This window comes from Suricata suricatta, chromosome 4 (genome assembly GCF_006229205.1).
Source record: "Suricata suricatta isolate VVHF042 chromosome 4, meerkat_22Aug2017_6uvM2_HiC, whole genome shotgun sequence".
In the NCBI taxonomy this organism is placed as follows: Eukaryota; Metazoa; Chordata; class Mammalia; order Carnivora; family Herpestidae; genus Suricata; species Suricata suricatta.
The window spans coordinates 62,954,130-62,973,469 of NC_043703.1; the positions used below are offsets into that span (position 1 = coordinate 62,954,130).

Sequence of the window (19,340 nt, forward strand, 5' to 3'; positions counted from 1 at the left end):
TGACCTTGAGACTAGAGTGAAAAACTTGTCTGTTTATAGGATCTAACACATTTGAAACAAATATAACGCTTCACTTATATCATTTATGTGTATAAATTGGCAAAGGAGAGGAGAGGAGAGGCTGTGTTCTATGGTATCAACTGTTGTTTCTGAAAAGGTATAAAGAACACTCAATTGTGCAGGGTCTTGTACAATTTAATTTTCTCAGACATATATGCTTGATGTTACATTAAAAGGGAAAGGGAGGAGGAAAAAAAGGACTATACCTTTTTATCTCATTAGGATAACTAGTATTCATTCCCATTGTGTCTCATTTTTTCCTTCTGGATTCTTGTTCTAAGGCAAGAGAGTGGAGCAGATTTTGGTACTCAGTAAAAGTCTCCCCAGGAGATTCTGAGTAAAAGTGAGGTACCCTTGTGAACATGCTACTCCTCACTGTAGAAACTTGGTGGTCATCAGACAGTGGCCCATTGGGGGCTGGCCAGGATCAGGACCAAGCCTGCGTCCATTTTCCATGGACAGTTCTTGCCTCCTATGCCCCTACATGATTGACAGTCATTTGGTTTCTTCAAACTGTATAATTGTCTACCTCCATGTCTCTCTCTTCATCTACAAGAAAACTTGTAGGTAGCCACCTATAAATAACTGGAAGATTTTCATCTACCTTCCTTGACAGTTTAAGGCAATCTTTCATATATACCCTGAAGAGAGGTATTGATGAATAGATAGGGAATTTCTACCAACTGCTGCCCTTTGTGATTTTCAGAGAACTAACAATATCTATTGATTCTACCTTCCCATTACCTACATTGCGTTTTGTTTATTTGCCATGTTCAATAATTTAATGTATTCAACATTGGCTTTATCACCTCCCACCTTATTCCTTTTGCCTCTGCATTTTCAACTTCCCATTACTGCCCACTCATATCCCAGATCAGTTGCCAAACCAATTTTGAATTTAGGCCCAGAAATGATGTAAGAAGTTAAATCCTGCCCCTCTCTTGCCAACACAATCAGATGGAGTTCAGTTGTCATCTTCCTTTCTGGATGTGGAGACATGATAACTGGTGCCCTAGAAATATGCTTTGAGCTACTCCTTGAATCCTAGTCTGCAAATATGAATTTGACATTTGCATCCAAGGAAAGTAATCAGGTGATCTGATGACTAGATAGGAGATTCTTTGAACTTGACTGAGCCAAGGGGTTTGTTGGCCAATATAGTTTGCAGAAAAGACTCTCAAGTTTATCAGTCTTCTTGGCTTATCTCAAGCTTTTTTGCCAATGCCGTCTCAGATATGATTAGATGTTGACTAATTTTTTACCTTTTAATGAGTCTAATGAAAGCTCAGTTAGTCAACTATTTACCTAATTGGTATTACTTTATTCTTGAATAATTATTACTATCTCCTTAAAGTAAGTTCCTTATAGAATCTTTAAAATTTTTTTAAATGTTTTTTATTTACTTTTGAGAGAGAGAGACAGCATGAGCAGGGGAGGGTCAGAGAGAGAGGGAGATACAGAATCCGAAGCAGCCTCCAGGCTCTGAGCTAGCTGTCAGCACAGAGCCTGATGTGGGGCTCGAACCCACAACTGTAAGATTATGACCTGAGCCAAAGCCGGACGCTCAACCGACTGAGCCACCCAGGTGCCCCTTAGAATCTTTTAAAACTAATCCCCTATTTTGTGACATTCCATTAACTAAAATGAGGTTATATAATAAGTAAGTATATATCAGTTGACATAACGACAATACTCTATAAAACTCGGAAAGTGAATAAATATTATATATGTTTGTGTAAATCCAAGAATAACTGTGGGGTGCCTTGGGGGCTCAGTCAGTTGAGTGTCTGACTTGATTTCAGCTCAGCTCATGATCTCACAGTTTGTGAGGTCAAGCCCCATATCGGGCTCTGTGCTGAGATTGTGGAGCCTGCTTGGGATTCTATCTCTTCCTCCCTCTCTGCCCCTCCCCTGCTCACCCTTATTCTCTCTCTCACAAGATAAATAAATATGAGTGAAAACATATGATATGTATCCTTTTCTGACTGACTTATTTCACTCATATGTGGATCTTCAGAAACTTTATAGGAGACCATGGGAAAAGGAAAGGGGAAACAAAATAGTTACAATCAGAGAGGGAGGGAGGCACAGCATAAGAGACTCTTAAAGACCGAGAACAAACTGAGGGCGGATGGCGGGGCAGGAAAAATGGGAAAATGAGTGCTGGGCATCGAGGAGGGCACTTGTTGGCATGAGCAATGGTGTTGTATGTAAGTGATGAACCAATAGGAATCTACCTCCAAAATGAAAAGCACACTTTACATGCTGTATATTAGCCAATTCGACAATAAATTTTATTTTTTAAAAAAAGATAAATCAATAAGCATTTTAAAAAATAGTGTAACTGTGTATGTATATGGACATATGTGTGTATACACATATCCTCATGTATGTATGTATGTGTGTATATGCAACAATAGTAATGCCTAGCATTTATTGAACATAAGTATCATTTAGGAACAGCTGCATTTTTCATGTACTAGTTTAATTAATTTTATAATAACTTTATATGTTGAGTGTTTCTATTATTCTCACTTTACAGAGGAAAAAGCACACTGGAAATTAATAGTTTATTAACATTCACACAATCAGGAAACAGCAGATCCAGGATTCAGATCCCAGTGGGCTATTCCAAGGCTTTTCCTTAATCTCTACAACATCCAGATATATAATATAAAGATAATAGGCTTTGTCATTCTACCTTAAGGTCATGATGGTGATGCACAGGGTAAAGATCTGTCAGAAAATAGGTACAAGACTTTTTTTCTCCTTTTCAGATCCAAGTTCTTTATAATCTACTCATGTCTTTCCTATTTATTGCATCCCTCTCTGTTTCATGCTGGTCTATTTCTTTCCAAGCATTTATATGGTGAATTAGTCAGCCCTATCCTCTGGCTACCACTGTACTGCGTTCAGCTTTCTATCTGCACTACAGTTCAGTGATGGGGATTACTCTGAATATTTTTGTGTTTATGCCTGTAACTAGATATTACAGGATCTGTACCATAGAATTTGTGCTGGATGTGTGACTTGTATGCATCTGACAGCAAAGGCATCTTCATGAACTAAATTTGCCTGTTCATAACCTCAATAAGAAGACTGATCTTAGGTAAGGAGAGCAAAAATTAGAAAAAGAGAAAAACTAGAACAACTGGAAGATGATACCATATTATTCAAAAAGTGTTTTTCTGTAAAACAGTGGTTCTTATCATTTGTCTCTGCACCCGCAACATCAGCATCACATGGCAACTGGGTAGAAATGTGAAGTTTAGAGCATTCCCTTGAAACTACTGAATCAGAAATATTGAGGTGGGGCTCAGGAGCCTGGGTTTTAACAAGCCTGCAGGCAACCCTGCTGTTTACTCAGTTTTGAGACTGCCCTATTCCATGGCTAGTTCCCCTCACCCAAGTTCTCATGGCACTCACAGCTGGGTTTAGCTGAAGACAAACTCCTGCACACATATACACACCACACACCCAAGTACCCCCAACTCCCTCACTAACAGACTTGCCCCTAGCATTGGTAAGTGTTCAAATGTATATTTGCATTGGATTAAAACTACTCTGGGAGCATTTATCAGATACAACAGAGCTAAATAAAACTTCATTAGACTTCCAATCCTTTAAGCCAGTGTTCATCAAATGTTAACATTTATAGGAACCACACTGTCGAAGTCGATCTTTCTCGGCAAGTCCTAAGTGAGACCTAATATTTTGCATTGCTGATGAGCTTCCAGATGATGCCAGTGCTGCTGGCCTCAGCCCACACTGAGGAGCAAGGATCTAGACTCCAGCATTGCCTCAATAAACGTTTTCACCTACATCTCACAATATGCCTGCAGTTTCCCTTCATACTCTATCCCTGGTATAGTCACCATTGAAGATGACCTTCTAGCCCAAGGGATAGCTCATCTGAACATACCTGTCTCCATCCTCAAGTTTTTAACATGCTATTTTCTAAATCTAAATTAAAACGCATCCACCTACTGCTGTGCTGATCAAAATTCTACCTGTTATTTCAGACTTAACTAGCAAATCCTGTTTTCTGTTTTCAGTTTTCCCAGATTCCTTCATGTTGGACACAATCCCTCCTATATTCCCTACCTCTTTTTTAGCATGTCATATAATGTTCTGTCAAATTACACTACACTGTACCATAGAATATGGCCAGATGTGTGACTTCTGTGCATCTGACAGCTAAGACATCTTCACTGAACTAAATTTGCCTGTTCATAACCTCAATAAGAAGACAGACCCTAAATGAGGAAAGCAAAAAATAGAAAAATAGAAAATATTAGAAAAACTGGAAGACTGGTCACGTGATTATTTCCCAACATATGTTGAGTTCCCAGAAGACAGATTTATCTGGTTCTTAACATATCTGGGTCCTCTCCCTCCTTATCGAGCCAATGTCCAACTCACAGATGATGCTGTTTGCTTAATTAAATTAGGGAGGACCAGGTGAAAATGATGTTTGATTAATAAAGCAGCATATCTGATCAGTTATGTAGTATGACTGTGCTCCGGGAGACCAGGATTGTTTTAATTAGGAACACAACTAAAGCTATCTCTAAGAAACAGGGAGAGACTCAGATAGTTAAAGGACATTGGGAGCTATTAAGAAAATTTGGAATTGAAGTTGAAAAAAGAGATTTTAGTTATGGGCAAAATAATTCCCTAAAGCTCCTTTGCCTGCAAACAGTCCTTAAACCTTGCTATCAACATTACAAAATGAGCTGTTGAAAAGCAGAGGAAATAAAACCCCAAAGGATATAGATTATTTTTTAATTGCTCAGAAATAAACAGTAAGACCCAGAGGAAACTGTGGTCCTTTTTAAGCAGAGAAGTCAGATTGCCTGTATGTAAATTGCTATACTATATTCAACTCAAAAGTTTCAACTCTCTTGAGACTCAAGTCAATTCTCAGCTCTCATGTAACTACCCCACTTACTCAGGATGCGTAAAATAGCCAGCTCGGTTGTTCCCAGAATCTAGATTTTTGGTCTTATAGAGAAGATAGCTGCAGTCTGAACTTTGTATACAAATTTTTAAACTAGAAAAAGTACTTAAAAACAGAAAATATGAAATACAAAAACACCAAGACAAATGCCAAGTAAATCTATAGTCATTTTAATTACTAGGGGTCCATTAACTTCAGAATTCTCTTCTTTTTATTATGCTCATATCCAATTAATGCCATGTAGTAATGAGGTTTCTTGTTTGCTAAGTTTTGAGTTTTGGCGGGGGGAGGGGGGTTGTTTGTTTTTACTTTGTAGCTTTATCCTCTTTCATCAATTTTGTTTGTTTCCTTTTTTTAAAATGTTTTAATGTTTTATTTATTTTTGATACAGAAAGAGACAGAGCATGAGAAGGAGAGGGTCAGAGAGAGAAGGAGACACAGAACCTGAAGCAGGCTCCAGGCTCTGAGCTAGCTCTCAGCACAGAGCCTGACGCGGGGCTCGAACCCACGGACGTGAGATCTGACCTGAGCCAAAGTTGGAGGCTTAACTGACTGAGCCACCCAGGCGCCCCTGTTTTGTTTGTTTCCTTTATGGTGTTGATTTTTTGATGGCTTTAGTATTTTGAGTAGTTGTTTTAAAATCATTCACACCAGATCTCTCTTTATTTGTAAAAGTTAGTTTTCAGTAATCTTTGCAGTTTCCTTAAAATATCAAATTTCATGACTCAATGATTCGATAAATAATCATGAGATCAGGCTTTTGAAACTCTTTTAAAGGTTATTGAGAGAGAAGGATAGGAAGTTTTTCCTTTTTTTTAAAAGAGTCTTTTATAAATACAGGGCACCAATGAGAATTTGAATGTTTCTGATGTTTTAATATGAATTTTAATGTGGTGGCAGGAGTCATGCTACAATTGGCCAACAGCTGCAGGGAGAAAAGAGGCTGTAACTCAGTGTTGCCTGAAGAGATGCCCCCCTTCCCCCTGTCCTGGAAGGGGCGTTGCTATGACTCACTGTGCAGTAGAAAGATGAAGCTTGCTTCTGGCCATGTGAAGGCCCGTCTGCAAAGGGCTTTGCTGGAGCGGGCCAGTGACAGGTGTCAGAGATGGGGGGCCCCTCTCCGAGGGTGTCTGTCAGAGGGACTTGGGGTAAAGTTGAGTGTTCCTCTAAATAATCCAAATAAACCAAGAGGCTGGGGATTGGGAAAGAGAGAAAGAAAGGAAGGAGGAGACAAAGAAGAGATGAAGTACAGAGGAAAGCATGAAGAAAAGGAAAAAAAGCAAAAACTGGAAAGAAAAAAGGGCACATGAGACAATGAAATGTTTTAATTCACTTTAGCAATTAAAGACTCTAAAAAACCCTGTAATATAGAAGTTTAATTCTTGTAATTATAATTTTGGTAACTAATTTAATCATGAAACCCATTTTTTTAATAGAAAATGTGGTGTAGAAATGTAGTGAATAGGTGTAGTAGAGAGAGGACGTAAAACCACTGTGAGGGCAGATAGATGTACAGTGATTCTTAGGAATACTTTTTGGGTCCTTTTAATCCTATTATTAGAACAAATTTGTCGTCAAATAATATCCAAATTTGGGGAAACTAGTATATTATGTACACTCACCGCTGTTCTTCCAATAATCCTATTTCTATTCTTTAGGTCTGTGTAAACTTCATTGTGTCTGTGTCTAGCAGAAATTGTGTACACTGTTCATTAACTAAGCACAGATGTATACTTTCCAATAATTAAAGAAAAAAAAACTTTTTAAGAAAAAAAAGTATTAGTAAAAACCAAGGCTAACCTACTGCTTGGCAATGCAGGTTTTCTAGAAGGACTAAATAATTTTCTTCTTCTAGGTAATTTAATATCATCTGTACATATGAATCAGGCAACAGAAATGTTTATCCATCCTCCCCTGCTCGCACTCTGTCTCTCTCTCAAAAATAAATAAATATTAATTTTTTTTTAAATGAAAAGAAATATTTATCCAAGCAAACCTTAAAATGTTCCTAATAAAGCTATTTGCTCAATTGTCCTGGGGTGCCCTGTTCTCTAGTGAGATTTTGGCCTAGAAAGGCAGAGGTTATAAATTCTAGAATTCACCCAGATCATGTTGAACGAAGTACATACCTTTCTTTCACTATTTCTGCATGTGTTAAATATATTATTCATACTTAGTCCCTTATAGTGTTTCTTCAGTCGGTGAGGATTAATGAGATATTCTAGCAACTGCTTGTTTAATCTTGCATTTTCCAGAAGTTTAACTCCCTTTTATTAAGGCCTTTCAGCTGTGCTGAATTCTAATAGTATGAAGAATGTTTTATATGAAAAAAATAGAAAGAACATGAAAGACTGATTTGTTTATAGAACCCTGGTGGGAAGGATCCTGTCTGTGTTGGAGGGACAACTCTTAAAAAGGACAGGACTTATTAATGACTTATCTTTCTTTGCCATTAGTCTGCAGATATATCAGTAAGAATTCTATTTTGACTTCCAAATGCCTGACTTTGACCAGAATAATAGGCAAGGACTGTGTTAAAAATAGCTATTCTTTGGGTTATAAAATTTGATTTTACTAATTACTTTCAGAGTGATGCAGATAGCCCTTATGCTCCAAGTCTTGATGAAATGCAGTTTTACTTTATCTATATTTACTTAACATATTATAATGAATTTAATTCAATTTATTACATATTTCTTTGCCTTCTATGTCCTTTGATGAGTTTCTCATAATAAGGTGAGGAGAAACAGTTGCATGAGAAATCATTTCATGTCCAGTTGATGTTTTCACATCTCAACTATTGAATTGATCTTTTAGTCCATCATCCTTTCTCTTCTTTCACTCCCAAAGAACTTTTAGTTTGTGACAATCATGGCTCTTTATGTGAACCCAGGGATTTTTGGCTTGCTTACCATCAAAAAAGGGTAAGGGCAAAGTCTTGTCTAGAGGAGATCTGTATAGGCTAAGACTGAAGAAGAAAAATGATGCCAAAAGAACCTCTCCAAGTCCCTTACAAGAAACTGAAGCGTCTCCTTAAGTCAGTAGTGCCCGCAGGGCTTCCCTTAAATACTTCTGGTCAGTGTGCTCTCTCACTCCCATACCTTGCCTTTAATTGCCTTCCCCCTCTCCTCTCAGCTTATACAAATCTGCCCCTTTAGAGCCAGATCCCTTGGGAAGCATTCTTAGACCATTCATTCCATCTGGAAGAAACAATTCCCTCTGAATTTATAGTAATGCCTAATTGTCAGTCCCAGTGAGAACGGTAGTGTGCAGAAAAAAATCCTGGGCAAATTACTCAAATATTATATCATTTACTAGATACATAACCTTAAATAAATTCACTGACCTCTTATAACACACTGTATCCTCATCCTTAAAAGAGAGTAAGGTCTATGCTATATCCCCAAAATGTTGGCAAGATAAAACAATGCTATGTTTGTGAAATGTTTGGTATACGGTAATTGATTATACTTAGACAAGTATTGATTTTATTTCCACCAAATTCAGCTATGATGATTTACACTCTGGTAATCCTAAATTGCTTTCATGTATGTTTTTCTTATTGTCTCAACCAATTATAGTACAATTACTTTTTCTGATGATAAAATAGTGTTTATCATAGAAAAATGTTAAAAGTATACCCAAATATTAAAATGAAATCTAGTATAATGTCATAACCAGAAAACAGCCAGTAGACCAAGAAATAGCCACTATTGACACCTTTTCTTATGCCATATAAATATGTCATAATTCTTACATATGCGTGTATATGTGTATGACTTTGTACACAACTTTGCTCACTCATCAGTGGGTCCTATGACTATTGTTTTTCTCCAGCTATATTTTTACTTCTGTACAACCATGATTTCTGTCACATCCAGCTAAGCACATAGCACTATGTCTTGGGTATAAAATATTAAATAAATAGGCTTTATTCACAGAATGATTTAAAGGGCTTTATGATTATTTAAATATAAAATTATTAATTTTTTATAAATTGTATTTTTTAAGTGATCTCTACACCCAATGTGGGGCTCAAACTCATAACTCCGAGATCAAGTATCATATGTTCTACCAACTGAACCAGCCAGGCACCCAACATAAAATTATTTAAAGCAGAATTTCTGGCTTTAAAGGTAAATCTGTGGTCTTAAGGATGAAGCAAAGCCACCGCATGTAACACTGACTCTTCCTTTTCCTCTCCTTTCCCTGTAGTTTGTCGCTCAGCCCAACTGTCAACAACTGCTTGCATCTCGCTGGTATGATGAGTTCCCAGGCTGGAGGAGACGACACTGGGCAGTGAAGATGGTGACGTGTTTCATAATAGGACTTCTTTTTCCCGTCTTCTCTGTGTGCTACCTTATAGCTCCTAAAAGCCCACTGGGACTGTTCATCAGAAAACCATTTATCAAGTTCATCTGCCATACAGCGTCTTACTTGACTTTTCTGTTCCTGCTGCTGCTTGCTTCGCAGCACATCGACAGGTCAGACTTGAACAGGCAAGGTCCACCGCCAACCATCGTCGAGTGGATGATATTACCGTGGGTCCTGGGTAAATGTGTTCCTATGGAAAATATAATAAAAACGTCTTGCTGCCATGGAAGTTTGTTGCCCAGAAAAGAATATTCATTAAAGTTTGGGACACAGGAATGTTGAAAGCAGGTTTGACCATTTTAGCTCCAAGGCCTAATCCCCAAACTAAGTAAACACTTTTGTGAGTTTTGGGGGACTTGCCCCCCAGGTGCAGCCAATAAAATGTAACCGTAGGCTTTAAGATTTTGGATTTTAATGACTTCATGCCCCGTGAATGAATTTTCTGGGTTATTTGTTTGTATGCTTGTCTTTTAAAGACTTTCAACATATCTCATTGACCATATATAATTGATCAGTCTAGTTTTCTTAATAGATACACCTTCCAAAAGATAAATTATAAATCATGCTGCAGATTTAGTAATTCTGGACATGAAGTAACTCTAACCATTCTTTAAAATCAATCCATTTAAATTTACCTTTGAAACTGTATATTCAATGAAAATAATAAGAAATTAAACTCAATGACATCCTCCAATCTCTCTGTTCTTTCCATAGAAAGAAACATGTTTTTGGATCTGTAGCAAATAATGATAAGGTAGAAAAGCTTAAAGTGCTGGTAAAAATCTTTGTTTTACTCTCTTTTTGTTATTGTAGCCATAGTTAAAATTCACATTTTAATTACTCTTTCCTCTATCCTACTGTGGTTTGCTGAAAAATCACATTTTCTCAATTTAGCTCATCATTTTAAACCTCTCTGGTATCATATCCATCTCATCATTTAGTAATTAGAAAATATGTGAAAATTTCATGATTCACAGTCTCAGAAGATCAGTTTGGTTTAACTGTCAAAACTACTGGAGAGATTATAAAATGTGGAAAAGGCAAGGAAAAAATAGGGCTATATCTGAATATGAAATAGATGTACTCTTCAATTTTAAATATTATGAATACTCTAAGTACTGATGATAAGAAAAGTTCATAGGAACAAGATTCAATATGTTTTACAAATGTTGAGCAAAAGTACCTTCTTAAGTGAACTTTAAAACAGAGCACATTCTCATTAATGTGACATGCATAAAGTGTGATCTTGCTTAAATTAAAAGAAAGGCTTAGATAACCTGTGTCTTTTTTGCATAAAATAATTATGACATTGCAGTTGATTATTCAATATAAAATTATGCTGCCTGATCCCATTTAAATTAAATATCTCACATTAAGAATATGTTCTTTTTGAAGTTTTCTTCATAGACAATTTCTTGTAAACAATTCTTAAAGAAGCATTTTAGAGGTTAAATTTCCCATTATGAGTAACTTATATAGAATGCCCAAAAATTGGTATTCCAAATGAACTATAGAATATTTAATTTTGAAAAATGCCATAGCTAAAAAGCAGTGTAAGTGGATATTTCAAGACTTTCCTTTATGCACTTAATGAAAATATGTAGACTACTTTCTATATAGTAAGTGCAGTGCAGGGCAATAGTGATACAAAAGTAAAAAATAAATTAAAAAAAAAAGAAAAAGAAGGATCTCCTTGCTCTTATGAAGGTTAAATTTTACTAGAGAAAATATAAACAATGTAATATGTTACATGTCAGAAAATGGCAAATAATATTAAAAAATAGAAGCTTCAAACCTATAGTAACTTGTACAGTTAAAAGAGTAACTGGCTGTCTCCTATTTGCAAAACCTGTAATAGAATTCTCCATGAAAGCTGGCTAGAAATCATACCCAAACCTCAGCCGAGTGGTTAAATAAGGTACAGATTTAATTACGATAATTAAAATTCCAGCCTGGAGAAATATCTTCTAAAGGCAACATTTTCTTAAGCTATCCTGACTTCAGGCAGTTGATTTATTTGGGAATTTTTAGGATAAAAAGAGATTTTTTCTAAAATAAAAAATATATATGAATGACCCTCTTGCTTAAATAACTGGGCATGGATAAAGAGTTTTCTATATCAAATAGATCTGTCAAGGCTAGTGAATTCTAAGTGCCTCATATCTCAGACTGAGTTCTAACTGTTTTGTTAGCTCCATGATTATAAGGCTGTGTTCACTACATTATTAAGCTCTTGTAGAAAAAGAACTGTATTTGAATGCATGCCCAGGTTCTGTCACTAAGAGACCATTAAATTATGAATGGTCACAACCTCTCAGGATTTCCAGTGTCTTCATCAAGAAAAAAAAATGAAAGACTCAAAGTCCCATTGAGTCCTATTGTCCTATACTAGGGAGCTATCACTATTAGGGCAGAAAAAAATGTTTGTTTTGCTTTGCTTTACTTTGTTTTGTTTTTTTAAGCCAGGGTGGGTGAGAAAGAGACTAAAGACAACAATGTAGGAATGCACCTTTGACCAAAGGTGGGATATAGACGAAAAGGCCTGGTCTGATTTGATAACTATATTAATGAGCCTTCTATCTTGTCTTCCTTAATACTGCCGTCTGGTAGAATGTCAGTGGCCAAACATTTCACAGACCTTCCACTGCAAGGTTCCAGATTTATAATAACAAGACTGGGTGACTTACAGACAGGAGTGTGGCTTACCAACATGTTTCTCATCACATTAATTTTCCCAGTGGTAGATTGAGGTCTATGCCTCGGTTTTTCTCAACTCTTCTTGAACCGACTTAGATTTTCAACCCACGTCACGTTGTGGGCTACTTGTTGTGTAAAGAAAGGCTTTTTCCTTTCTCTTCACTTTACCTTCCTTCCATTTTCAGGGGCTGTTTCCCAGACCAATGATATCATAATTTATAAGAAATGATTACTTTTATGCCTCCCATTTTTGAATCCTGACAAAATGACTTTTGATTTATGTTTTATATATTCATACCATAAATTTTAACTTCTCCTGAGTAGAAAAGTTTTCTGACTGTAAAGTACTGATCCCTTTCTCTCCTTAAGAAGTATGCTTTTGCTTTGGAATTTCTGTTCTTTTATATACTTTGCCGTGTTTCCACAATACAAACTTATTTGGTCTGACAGATTCAGATATCTTGTGATTTTGTACAGTGGCAGAATAATGCTTCCCTGTTATTTTCAATATCTTTCCTGTGGAAGTTCAACATCCTGTTGACTATTTAAATTGAAGTTTATTGAGTTTTATATCTTTAGAAAACAGTCTGCAATAACCCTTGTATTCTTCCACTGTGGTACCCCTGATAAGCTGTACCTTTGAATGATTTTTTCTTTAGACTTCCTGGTATAGAAGGTTATTGACCCTTCTCTCTCCCGTCAAACAACAAGAGGTCTTCTTGCAGATGTCTGCTGTCAGGATAAACTTTAGCATATAAGCAAAGAAATCTAAAAGCCTCATGCAGGGATCAAACTTAGGATTTAGTCATCTTGAGATACAGTCCTAACCCAAAGAGAAAACTAATCACAGGTCATACAGTTAGACCACCTTAATAGATAGGTAGATTCTAGACACATAGACACCAGTACACTCAGACTGTCACATTACTCATTTAAACTAGAGGAAAAAGTGAAATGATAGTTCTGTCAAGCTGCCTGTGGGCCTGATGACAGACCTATGCTTCTCAAGTGTCTGAGAGAAAGTGTTATTGTAAAGACTGAATGATAGATTAAAAGGAGCCAGGGGCCTGATTAGAACCTGGCTGCTTCTACATTCTGATATATCATGACCTTGACACTCTTAATTTATTCAGGGTTTTGATTTTTAACATAGAATACCAAGAATATGAAAATGAATATTCATATCAGAAGCTTCCTTTTACATAAAATTTACATGCAAACTAAATATAGCATGTTATCTTTATATATAGTTAGAATTTATTCAATTATAGCAGCAGTTTTTTCTCAAATGGATGTCATTTTTTTCTGAAGGTGAAGTGAAGTAAAATATGGGGGGAAAACCCAATTTTTGAATGCTAATTTTTAAGGCCTTCCCAAGAACCAGTTTTGATTTTTCTATAGAATTTGAATCCATCACAATTCAATCAAATTTGTGTTGAAGCGTATTCCCTGGGGGAAAAAAAGGTCTCCACATATATAGATATATATGTGAAATATCAAGATGTACACTTATCAGCTTAGCAAAAAGAAATTATGAAATGGGTAACATTTTTCATAAAAGTAGGCTGTTAATGGAGGCTATCGCATTAATAAAGCAGGAAATACTTTGTTCCCCATGAGAAAAGAAAAGTGGATACCAAAGTGACTTGATATTATGTGTGTGCCTAAGAATATGCCATAATTATGTAGTATATAAATCTATGCACGCTGAGCATGATAAGGAGAAGGGTGAACTGAGGAAAAGATGTATCATAGGAAGAAATCTGAGCTCTGTTAAAAATAGCTTCTAGTGGATTCCTAGGCATAAACTAAGAATTGCTCATAATATCCGGATTATACATCTTGCCTATAACACATACTTATTTGACAATTTTTCTCTAACAAAATTGGCCCCTCATTTCCATGATTTATTTTATATTTTTATCTTTTAAAGGGTTGATATTAGCAAATCTGAACACTTCAATAAGTGCTGCCAAATTGCAAATGTAAAAAGGAAACTTGTGATCACATTCTCCTCTAGATAAAGACTCACAGAGACAAACACTTCTATATATGTATATTCTTTTTTTCTTGGGAACATGTCTACATCTTTGTCTCATAGGCATCAGGATCGCACAGTTTCAGGTACACATCTCTCAACCTCACCCCTGAGTACCCATCTTCTCCAACATCCCCCCGAAGACATTCCTACAACTACAAGAAACAAGTCTATGGTTTTTCCTGACTCTCTCCCTTGGCACGACGCTCCAACCACCTCAGCAAACTGGCTGCAGACACACATAGACACCCAAAGACAGCTGCAAAACATTCACCTATTAATTGAAAGAGACATTTTAATTTTCAAGAAAGCCAGATAATCATTGCACTATGACATATAATCATCATTTTCCTTTTTATCTGTGGAGGAAAAAGTTGAAGGTCACCTTTACCAAGACTTATCAAGATTTATCAAGACCAACACGGTAAAATTTCAAACAATGAAATATTTATGTAGATTTAAATGGTTGTGCACATACCACTGCTGGCCAAATGACTTCTTTATCAGGGAGAAAATTAAGTATTTTAGGTATTGACAATGCAATACATATCTCATAGCTCAAAAGTGAAATCAGCACTGTTCAAGAAGTGAACATGTATGGCAACATGATTCAGATAGTTCAAGGGAAGAGGACAAAAGATAGGGAAACAGGAGTAGATACCAGATGAGGGAGGGTCAGAGTAAGACACTGGGGGGATGCTAAAATGGTTTTCGTTAGTCCAGAATAACAATAGCAGTAGTACTGATAGCGGTAATAGTAGTGGAAACTAAGAAAATAGGCACTGGGCTAAATGATTGAAATGTGTATTCTCATTTGAACTTCATAGTAATACCATTTCATTTAGTAATAAATCTTGTTAGTATCTCATTTCATAGACGGGAAATAGGGTGAGAGAAATTAGGTTACTTGTTTGGGATCAGGAGCTAACAAATAACAGACACTTGATTCAAATTTTAGTTGGTGTAATTCCAGAGCAAAACCTTTACCCACCATAAATACTGCCCTCAAATGTGAGGAGTAGAATTCAAGGAGGCAAAAGCAGCCCAAGAATTCAAGACTTCTTTGCTCATTTGCTTTGTTTCTTAAATCTCACATATAAGTGAAATCATAAAGTATTTGTCTTTCATTGAATTTTTCACTTAGCATCATACCCTCTAAATCCATCCATGTTGTTGCAAATGGCAAGAGCTCATTCTTGTTTTTATGGCTGAGTCATATTCCATCACACACACACACACACACACACACACACACACACACACACACCACATCTTCTTTATCCGTTTGTCTATCAATGGAAACGGGCTGTTTCCATGATTTGACTGCTGTAAATAGTGCTGCAATAAACAGAAAGGATGCATATATCCTTTCAATTTAGTGTTTCCATCTTCTTTGGGCAAATACCCAGTAAAGGAACAACTGGATCATATGGTAATTCTAGATCTAATTTTTTAAGGAACCTCCATACTATTTTCCACAGAGGCTGCACCAGTTTGCATTCCCTCCAAGAGTGCACAAGGCTTCCTTTCTCTCTACATTTTTGCCAGCACCTAGTATTTCTTTTTTGTTGTTGTCTTTTGTTTGTTTGTTTTTGTTTTTTATTTTAGCCATTCTGACAGGTCTGAGGTGATAATCTTATTGTGGTTTTGATTTGAATTTCCCCGATGACAAGTGATGTTGAGCATCTTCTCATGTCTGTTGGACATCTGGATGTTTTTGGAGAAATAGTTGTTTGTCTTCTGCCCAATTTTTTAGCTGGATTATTTGTTTTTTGTGGGTGTTGAGCTGTATAAGTTCTTTATATATTTTTGATATTAACCCTTTATCAGATATGTCACTTGCAAATATCCTTTCCCATTCAGTAGTTCATTTTTTTAGTTTTATTGATTGTTTCCTCTGCTATGCAGAAGCTTTTTATTTTGATATAGTCTCAATAGCTTATTTTTGGTTTTGTTTCCCTTGCCTTAGGAGACATATCTAGAAAAATGTTAAGGCCAATGTCAGAGAAATTACTACCTGTGCTCTTTTCTAGGCTTTTTATGGTTTTAGGTCTCAGAGTTAGGCACTTAATCTATTTTGAGTTCATTTTTGTGTATGGTGAAACAAAGTTTTCCAGGTTCATTCTTTTATATGTTTTACTGTCCCCTTAAGTCAACATGTCTTGAAGCATGGACTGCTGACTAAAATCATAAGAATTGTGAATTTCTACAAAAAATATATATTTTAAATTCTTTCCTGGGTTGATCAATTCATCAGTTCCAAAGGTCTTGGGGCACCTAGATGGCTCAGTCAGTTAAGCATCTGACTTAAGCTCAGGTTATTATCTCACGGTTCCTGAGTTTGAGTCCCCCATCCGGCTCTGTGCTTGGAACCTGCTTTGGATTCTGTATCTCCCTCTCTCTGTGTCCCTTCCCCAGTGACACCCTGTCTCTCTCGCTCTCAAAAATAAATAATAAACATTAAAAATTTTTTTAATTAAAAAAGAAGAGGGGTGGCTGGGTAGCTCAGTCAGTTAAGCGTCCAACTTCAGCTCAGGTCATAATCTCAACAGTTTGTGAATTCAAGCCCATGTCGAGCTCTGTGCTCACAGCTCAGAGCCTGGAGCCTGCTTTAGATTCTCTGTCTCTCCCTCTCTGTCCCTCCCCTGCTCATGCTGTCTCTCTGTCTCTCAATAATAAAAGTTAAAAAATTTTTTTAATTTAAATTAAAAAAATTAAAAATTAAAAAAAAAAGAAATTCCAGAGGTCTTTAAACATTAAAGATTGAGAACCAATTCTGGAAGCACAATTTCATGCAAATTCTGTATTCATGTAAAAGCTTTATTAAAGAGTCTCAACTTCCTAGAATCTAAACATGAAATGGTTTTTCCTTTTTCTGATCACTCTCTCCAACTGCCCCAAATCCTTTCCCTGTACCCTGAGAATATGTCTAGTAGATATCAAGCAACTGAAAACTCGAGTTATTAAAAAAGCAGTCCCAGTTCAGTTTAAAACATGAATCTTATCAGCTTTAAGCTTTCCTCTTCCTGAAAAAGGCCTGACCCAGGACTCAGAGGACCTGGATTGTCCATCTTTTCCTCATCCTTCATCCCCAACACTGGAATGGAAAGAAGGGCATAACTTCTGTGTTCTCCTCCTTGGTGGCTTTAGGGAAGAAGAATGACAGGAAAAGTTACCAGTCTTCATTACCTCACTGGGTCCCTGGTCACAGCTCTTTCCTACTGGTTTTGTGCATCTCTAGCTAATATTGTGTAGCCTATATGACAGCCCTTGACTGAGGACTCTCTGGATGTGTGGGTGGGTGTTCTATGGAGGGCCTGGTGTGCCTCCACACTGTAGTCCTCTGGATCCGATTCAGCTCTGACTGATATCTTCCAGTCCCTCAACTCCTTGTAACCTGTAGTTGGCTCCTTCTGGGCTCCTAGGACCCTGGCAAGGACAGGAGGGCCCAGCTCCTTCCTGTGATAAGCACTCAGTCCCCAAGGGCATCACAAAACTGAGCCACAACTAATAGCAGGAGGTCAGACTATGGCCAGCTGTGCTACTGCCACAACACACTGGCTCTCTATTTCCCCTGGTGAGCTAGACCCAGGGAGAGACGAGCAAGCCCATTGCCTGAGTGGACACTCCAGGAGAGATTGAGATGCCAGGTTTTCCTTGTTGTAGAAAACTCCCATTTTATGAGGGATTTTCTCAGCATCTCCCTTGCTTGACTTAGGGAGGTGGTAGTGCTGATAAGCAACCACCTTCATCTCTCCCTCTGGTATTCCTAATTAGCACAAAAACTGGACCGCCCTGACTTCACGGCTTTCTCGCCACCTATTCCTAATGCTCTCTCTGTAGACCATGGGGTTAGAGGCCCAAGTGGATGGTCACAGATACGGTCTTAAAACCTCTTAGTAAGCCCTAGAAGGGAGGGCGTAGCTACAATTTTATGTAAGCTCTCTTCAGAAAGTGGATGGTGGGGACTATTGTCTTCATCTTTGTTTGGGTGTTAAGTATAACACGGAGACAATAGAAGCTGCCTCCTACCTCCGTGCCTTTTTGGGTCCAGCATAACGTGATCGTCCACTGAACAAAATAACTGCATTTAGATTTCTCCAAGCGAAAGCCAATTTTGACTAGAGACTACTTTTTTGTTCCCTGATTTGGAAAAACAAATCTCTGGCAGGGAGGAATTCTTTGTGTTTCTTTTACCTACATTGATTTGGTGCCATGGCGTAGAAGTCAGAGTTCTGTTAAGAGACTTCCAGGGTCAGATCTCTCGACTGGCTCCTGGGCTCCCCTAACAAGCCCTGTGGGGTGGCCGTAGGTAAAAAGGCAGCTGCTCTTTGTTTGAGGTTACTTATTCCCGTGTAAATACTGACAGCTAGGGAAGGCGAGACAAGAGGTCTCTTCACAGAGTTCCATATTTCTCACCTGAGGGCAGGCCCGTTAACTGTGGCGTCTGAGGTCTGCCGACCTCATCTCGTCCCCACCGCTGGCTTCACATGATAGGATATCATCGAACACTCAAGTAGCCCCTGATGAAAACTGTTATGGGAAAGGTAGGGAAAAAAATAGGAAAAACTTCCAGGCATCCATAAATATCTTTCAAAGGAAGTTCTCTGACTCATTTGCACTATGATCTTTCCTCTGCTGGTCCCCACAGCCTTGACATCCATGCTTGTAATTAGACCTCCACCATGACTCTGAGAAATCATGTCATCTGTTTATAAACAGCAGAGAGCAATTTTGAAATGTTCCCATTGTGGGAACAGGACAAACATTTTGTGACAGAAGCTCCCTGAAGCTTTGTTCTCTTTGGACTGGTTAGCACGAATAGTTTCTCTGGATGCATATATCAGCCAGTTAATAGCACCCTCTAGCTTCTCTAAAGGCTGTTTCCTGCAAAAATTTCAGTGAACCACTGCTAGAACCGAGGACACTTGGAATTTTCACCATGGTGCTCCTAAGAAACAGAAAGAGATAGTTTTTAAATAGATATGTGGTGACTAGAGCTATATGAAGTGATACTCCATTCTGGTGTTCTAAAAACACAGGATCCCAAACCCCATTAGCCAACAAGCACTGACTGACAGTCTTATTTACAGCTCAGGATAAAAATGATGGTGTGAGCCCTCAATTTCATCAGGATCTCTGCCCTCTCCACACAACTATGACTTGCAAAGGTCAGAAGTGAAAGAATTTTTTGTCTGTGTGATCCAGAAA

The 19,340-nt window shown here is 37.4% G+C and overlaps 1 protein-coding gene across 6 annotated transcripts in view; it reads left to right on the forward strand.

The window, feature by feature from the left end:
- Positions 1–19,340, forward strand: part of TRPC4 (transient receptor potential cation channel subfamily C member 4) — a 140,706-nt gene that overhangs the window by 77,863 nt on the left and 43,503 nt on the right. For all 6 annotated transcript variants that reach the window (XM_029938598.1, XM_029938597.1, XM_029938599.1 and 3 more), the window contains one exon: positions 9,236–9,572. In XM_029938598.1, coding sequence (XP_029794458.1) covers positions 9,236–9,572 — 337 coding nt within the window. The remainder of the gene's footprint in view (positions 1–9,235; positions 9,573–19,340) is intronic.